At 38.8% G+C, this 7249-nt stretch overlaps 1 protein-coding gene and 1 long non-coding RNA gene across 2 annotated transcripts in view; both read left to right on the plus strand.

The window, feature by feature from the left end:
• Positions 1-635: 635 nt before the first annotated feature.
• Positions 636-7249, plus strand: part of LOC103701552 (norbelladine 4'-O-methyltransferase-like) — a 17581-nt gene continuing 10967 nt past the window's right edge. The window contains exons 1-2 of the mRNA XM_089930051.1: positions 636-780; positions 1056-1135. Of these exons, the coding sequence (XP_089786177.1) occupies positions 724-780; positions 1056-1135 (137 nt within the window). The 5' untranslated portion in view covers positions 636-723. The remainder of the gene's footprint in view (positions 781-1055; positions 1136-7249) is intronic.
• Positions 1920-7249, plus strand: part of LOC149753605 (uncharacterized) — a 7608-nt gene continuing 2278 nt past the window's right edge. The window contains exons 1-2 of the long non-coding RNA XR_016400148.1: positions 1920-2404; positions 3894-7249. The exon at positions 3894-7249 is cut by the window's right edge and continues 2278 nt beyond it. This is a non-coding gene — a long non-coding RNA (uncharacterized LOC149753605). The remainder of the gene's footprint in view (positions 2405-3893) is intronic.

The following is a 7249-nucleotide window of genomic DNA, read 5'->3' on the forward strand; positions in this document are numbered from 1 at the left end:
AGACCTCATGTCCAAACGTGAGGTATTTGGTCTCTGAATTTAATCGACCTCAATGTGTTTCGAATTTGGAACTATTTAGTTGGAAGTAAATGCTCCATTCCAACTGAGCTACCATTTTGGTGGCAAAACAGCTAGTAGTTGTAGCAATACTGCAGTTTGTGCATGATCAGGTCCATATTTCGCTATTGTCTAGCTAACAGTGTATGTCACACTGATCTACGTAGCGTCTTAAATCAAAGTGGAGTTGTTGTGCTGTCACTTTCTCTGTTGTCACTTCCTTGACCACAAGAACAACTCGAAAGTATAAATTATCCAAGTAGCGACTGTTGAACAAAAGAAGCCAAGGGCCTCACAACACGGGAAAATTTTGCCCTACGATGACTTTTGCTGAGGCACGCCAACGTTTTGAAAATGCTCATCTTTATGGTTTTATGTTTCTTAGGAAGATGAAAAGAAAACAAAAAAAAATACAAGGAATCCTATCCATTGGATACAAAATGGACCAGATACCCCCTAATCATAGCCACCCTCACCTTACCGCCTCTCATGGTGATCGAGTAGGCGTCAAGAAATATATATATATATATATATATATATATATATATATATTTATCTTAGTGGATCAAGTCACAAGTGACAACCCATGGGATATATATACATATAGGGAGGAAGGAGAGGGTGGCAAACTAAGAGACTCCATTAAGGAACCCTAGAAGAACATCAATGGCTACCCCGGAAGGACGTACACCACATCTCATGCAGAACGATGCCCTTTATAAGGTCACTTCTCTTTTCTTCTTTTTCTTCTTCATGATTTCTTTTGGGATATGCAGCAGACGAGAAGAAGAAGAAAAAAACCAGAAAAAAAAAAGAGAGAAGAGATGCAAGAGAATAGAAAAAGAGAAGAAGAAAAAAAAGAAAAAAAAAGGGAGTTTCTCGTTTCTCCGAATTATTTCACTTCGGAAAAGATTAAAATAAGGAGAACATTCTTTCTTTTTGGAGGGTTTTTGTGCCCCCTTATTTCTAATTAATCTTTTCTCTTTCTCTTTTTCCAGTATATATTGGAGACAAGTGTTTATCCACGAGAGCACGAACAAGTCAAGGCTTTGAGGGAGGTGACTGAGAAACAAGAGCAGCAAGTTCCAAACCTTTAGATTAAGGAATCTTAACTATTTAATTTTAGGATTTTTTTTGGCATGAATACCCTTCTAAATATCAGATTTTGCATGAATAACTTTTTAAAATTGATATTTGCATGTATACCCTCGTAACACACTTGTTTTGCTATTCTACTTTTTTTTTTTATTTTTGTTTTTACATATGTACCTGTGCTATCTAACAACATTAAAAAATTAACAGTTTCAAATTAAAATAACTAAAATATCCTTAATGGATAGACATACAAATAGATCGCAATCCCGATAGTAAGAGAAGAAAACAGGAACAATAACGTAATTTTAAAATTTTATTTTATTTTAATTAATATAAATATGATTTTTCTTAATACGGTTAGAATAACCGTTATATTACAGGCATCTGTACAATAAAAGAGTTTTATGAGGATATACATGCAAATATCAATTTTGCAAGGATATTCATGCAAAATTTGATATTTAGAAGGGTATCCATGCAAAAAATCTTTACTTTTATGGAAACATTAAATTATAAACCACTGAGATGGTTTGATTACATTGTTATGTAGTTATTTTAGATATCTTTGTAGAAAAAATAAAGAATAATTCAAAGCATGAAATCTGAAAATTTCTTGGGATTTTATCGATGCTGTTGATGCATCCCTTCATGGTTGGGCAAGAGCAATTCCTACTGAATTAACATGAAAGAGGGTATTCCAAAGGCAAAGAGTGAGCACCAGCAGCTCAACCATTGTCCCAGCTGCTCGGTTACAAAGCTAAGGGCGTCACTTACTGTGAGACACGGGCTGAAGTCGGCAGCCCCTGCCGACTTCAGTCCCGTTCTCTTTTTGGAAGGCCGGAACAGAGGATCGCGATTTGCGATCCTCTCCGGCTCTTCCGGGGATGATCGGGGCGGGGATGTCGCTAGTCCCGCGGCACCCCCCCCTCCAGCTCATCCGCGGCCGAACCGCGGCCGCGGATCTCGCTCGGCCGCCGCGATCTTCGCGGCGGAGAGCCATCACGAGGGGGGTGATAAAAACCCCCCAAATCCTCCTCCCTAGGGCAAACCGAGCCCTCTTCCTCCTTCTCTTTCCTCCTTCCCTCCTCCTCCTCTCCGATCGGTGTGTCTTCCCGACCGAGCGCCGCCCGGATCCCCTCCGCGGGCTTCCCCTGCTCCGAGATCCAACCCCTCGGCTTCAAACATCGCCGCCGTCGCTTGACGCCGGACCGAGCCTCCCTCGGCCGGGATTTGCCACCTCCGTCGACCGCCGGTAAGCCCTCCTCCGTCGAGATCCTCCTCTCCTCTGTTTCAGCTCAAGCAGCCGAGATCATCATCTCGGTTGCTTCTCCTCCCCGTCGGTCCCTGCAACGCCGCCGGCCGCCATGGCGGCTGGCTGGCAGTCGATCGAGGGGTGGCCCCCGGCCACCCAAGCCGGCCACCCCCGCCGGCCACCTCCCTCTCTCCTCCGTCTCTTCTTCTCTGTTCGTGGGGGGGAGTTTGGGGAAGGAGGAGGCCCATCACGGGCCAAATTGGGCCGTTGGGCCCAGTCCATTGCAGGCCCAACTTGGGCCCAGTCCAGTTCGGTTGGGCCCAGTTGGGCAATACCCCCATGGGCCCAACTTGGATCCAGATCAAACCCGAGAATCCGAACCCGAACCCGAACCCGAACCCAAACCTGAACTGGAACCCGAACCCGAAACCCGGGATCCGAAACCCAAACCCATTTGACCAATAAACAGATTTTTTGCAGTTAAGCCCTTGGCAGTATGCTATTTCAGAAATAGGGACTCCTGTAATTTGTATTTGATCCCTATAGGAAAGATTTATTACATAAAGGCCCCCAACTATATTTATTTAGTCCCCTCACTCAAGTTTTATTATAGAATAGTACCCTGTAATTAAGTATTAGTCCCTGCAAAAAAATCTTATTGTATAAATGAACAAATTAGAAGCCAACCTTGGGGGCCCTATTTAGCCGAGTCTATGCGGGCCCATTGGGCCGAGTCCGATATGGGCCCTATCAGGCCGTGCCCATTATGGGCCAACTTTGGGCTCTGTTGGGCCATGTCCAATAGTATTATTTTTGAATTTTGCTTAGTCTGAAATTAACAAGAAATTAATTAAACTTTAACAGGTGAACCTGATCCGTCTACCTGAAGTAGGAATCAAGCGAGAAGAGGTAAGTAACTTAATACTTCGAGTGTGATTTCTAAATTATTTGATAAATAGATTAAATTCTGAAATATGTTTTGTATTTAGTAAAATGGGTCTGGCATGTTAAATTTCTGAAAATTATGCTTTGAAATCCGTAAACTATGATTGGAAAATTTATGAAATCTGTTTTTATATATATGTATTCTCAGCATGGCTATGATCTGTTCTGGCCCCGCCAATGGGGATTATACGTTGGCCCTGTCGACTTGTAATCTGTGAGGAACCGGTTTCGACACCGTACCACCGGTGATTAGAATAGTGGTATTTGGACACCGTACCACCGGTGCTTAATAATAGTGGTGTTTGGCACCTTGTGCAACCCATGCCACTGGGTTACGTGGCCGTAGCCTATTATGTTGAGATTCTGGTATAAGAATTTTTGGAAAAATGATAATAAGTTTTGAAAACAACAAAACGATGTTATTTATGATTTATTCCAGACATTATCCTGTATTTTGATCTGATATGCTCTGACCCCACTCTGGGGTATTTTGTTGCTTACTGGGCTAGTGTAGCTCATTATTCTATTTTCTCCATTTTTTCAGATCCAGAGGCTTGATCTCACGGGATTGAGGAGTGCGTTAGATTTTCCGACGATTCCTTCAGTTATTGGTCCTTTAGTTAGATTGATTAAAGTATTTGACTTACGTAAGCATATGTTATTTGAAATTTTGTAAGACTGCTTTTGAATAAATTTAAATAATTATGTCAGTTTTGAATATCTGTATTTGCTTTGATATGATCCGATGCCTTGCACGCCTGTGCGGCCCGCCGTGCGGGCGTGCGGCGTCTGCCGCGCCTCGGGCTCGGGGCGTGACAGATTTGGTGGTATCAGAGCTTAGGTTTCAGATTCCTAGGGATTGTATTTGAAATAGTCAGATGGAGCTTAAGTTTTAGGATCTTTAGGATTCGTCAGAAAGTTTGAGAGATGGGTAGACATTAGGCCATTAGATGAAGGCATTTATTTGCTTTTGTTATTGATAAATTTGAGTTATTTTATCATAATTTTGAAATGCTAAAATTAGACTGCAACCTAATTATGGTCGTAACCAAAGTGTGAATGAGCTACTCTAAGAGTTTTCTTGGTAGAGCAACTTGTATTTCAAGTTATGATTAATTAGATTTTGACTAAATTAAGTGAAGGAATATTAATCATGAGTTATTATCGTGCAATGTAATTATTTGGGAAGTTTAACTTGATATCAGGCACTGTGAATATTGCTTCTAGTTGAAGTTAATTATTTTGGTAGCAATTTAAGATTCATCTATAAAAAGATGTTTAAAGCTTGGACTAGAAAATATTCATTGAAATCTGTATGTGGATCATGCATGGAGCTCGTATATAGAAGGAAAATATACTTTGGGATGAGACTTAATAATTCTTATTTGGCTCTACTTGAGACTTAAAACAATTAAGATTGATATTTTGATGGAAAGTCAATTAGTAATCTTGAGAATATTGGTGGATTTAAATATTTTTTTTGGGTTGGTCGAAAATAGGACTTGCTTGATTTAGAAAAGTTCTTGATGCTTGAAAGAAAATAAAAAATAAAAATAAAAATAAAAATCATTGAAAAGTATAGTATTTTTGATTTTGATCGATATGGATATCATTGTGTTATTAGTAAATTCTCTAAAGTCCAGTAGATTTACAAGATCCTGAAATGTTTGTAGTATTACAAATAAAAATATTTTACTTATTTGAGGAGTTGATCTCAATGTAAAATCATAGAGTTTATATCTTTGTGGAATTTCTTGTAAATCTTTAAACCAGATTATTAGATTCTTGTTAGTTAAATATTTATAAATCAAGGCTATGAGTTGATTATGGATTTTGTATCACCGTATGAGAAATGCAAGGGGGATTTCATGAGAGGCCAAAATAAGTTTAGCCTAAAAGAAAAGATTCGGGATGATTAAATAAACTCCTGAGTAAGTTAATCGATCGAGAATCTTTTAATTATCGAAGCTTCGAATAAATATCAACTTGTATAATAGAATTGTTAAGGAAAACTAGAATTGGCTTAGTTCAAATTTGGATCTAGAATATGATTGCTTGATTATATGATGGTACAAATACGATAACTATCTCAAGGGTTAATCATGATCTAGTGTACTTGGGAAGCAAGGATAAAATTTTGTTTGGATATTAAAAAAAAAAATTGCTGATGATGTGGGATTAATAAGAAAGTTTGGAAAATATTGATCTGAGTTGTGCAGCAGAAATTTGATTAACTGAGTAAATTTAAACTGGTCAAAAATATTGACTGTGTTTTGGTAACATGTTATGATGAAAGACTATGTTATTCAATAATGAAAGATTTTGTTAATAAGGGAAGGTGAACACTATTGATTCTCAGGTCAATCCTGATATGATTATGTTATTTCTTGGATAGACTTTGCTATTTTTGGGTATGCTAAGAAAATAATAATAATAATGATAATTTGAACGTATCATGACTCGGGTTAGTTGATTGATGACCAAATATGGTCTAATTTGTTAAATATCTGAATAAACCATGCATTATTTGCTCTCATCTTATGATTTATAAGTTTAAGTTAAAGGCTTTGTGGCATATTGAATCATGGTATCAATACTTTGCCTTCTTAGACCTACTTTTGCGATTTGATACAAATCATTTTTGAGATAAATCGTTGCTATCTAATGATTATCAGTACATGTTCATTTTGTGAATCATATTCTTAGCAACATAATAATTTGACTCTAAGGTTAGTCATTATCCTTTGAGGGATCAGCACACTACCGGTTGCTTCTGTTTATGCTTATATACTATTTGATACTGGTGCTGCACATTCATTATGTCATCGATATTTGTGCGAAAACATGATCTACCTTGCATGCTGTTAGAGTATGATTTGCATGTTAACACCCCTGCTGGAAGTGGGATGATGGGTAATCAGGTCTGCAAGACTTGTCCGGTTCAGATAGTAGGTAAAGACTTGCCTGCTGATTTGATAGTTATAGATACGCATGACTTTGGCATAATTCTCGGTATGGGCTACTTAGCATCACACTTTGCTACCATTAACTGTCATGAAAAGCGGATAAAATTTTAGATCCCTCGAGATACTGAATTCAGCTTCATCGACAGTGGTGCATATACCTCCCCTCGAATTATTTCTGCTATGCAAATTAAGCGACTACTTAGAAAGGGGAGTATGGCATATATTGCCACAGTGGTTGACACTAGACAGTCAGATCAAAGATTTGAAGATATCCCAGTAGTAAATGAATACCCCGATGTCTTTTCGGAAGACCTCCCTAGCTTGCCACCAGATAGAGAAATTGATTTTGCAATTGATTTGATTCCTGGTACCACACCAATCTCTAAGACTCCCTATAGAATGGCTCCAGTTGAAATGAAAGAATTAAAGGAGCAGTTGCAGGATCTTCTTGATAAGGGTTTCATCAGACCTAGTGTTTCACCTTGGGGAGCCCCAGTCTTATTTGTAAAGAAGAAGGATGGTAGTATGAGATTATGTATTGATTATCGAGAGATAAATAAAGTAACAATAAAGAACAAGTATCCTCTACCAAGAATTGATGACTTATTTGATCAGTTAAAGGGGTGATGCGATTTGGAATACGTGGAAAACTCAGTCCACGCTATGTGGGCCCCTTTTGAGATTCTGGAAAGACTAGGAGCTGTGGCATACAAATTGACACTCCCACCTTCACTGTCTGGAGTCCACAACGTTTTTCATGTTTCTATGTTAAGAAAGTATATTCCAGATATGAGCCATGTGGTAGAAGTGGCTCCTTTGCAGCTTAGAGAAGATTTGACATATCCTGAGCAGCCTGTACGTGTGGTTGATAGAAAAGAGCAAGTATTGAGGAGGCACACGATTCCTTATGTTAAGATCCAGTGGAGCAATCACT

This window comes from Phoenix dactylifera, chromosome 4 (assembly GCF_051530095.1).
Source record: "Phoenix dactylifera cultivar Ajwa chromosome 4, Ajwa_hap1_PhDact_Kaust_v1.1, whole genome shotgun sequence".
NCBI classification, from domain to species: domain Eukaryota; kingdom Viridiplantae; phylum Streptophyta; class Magnoliopsida; order Arecales; family Arecaceae; genus Phoenix; species Phoenix dactylifera.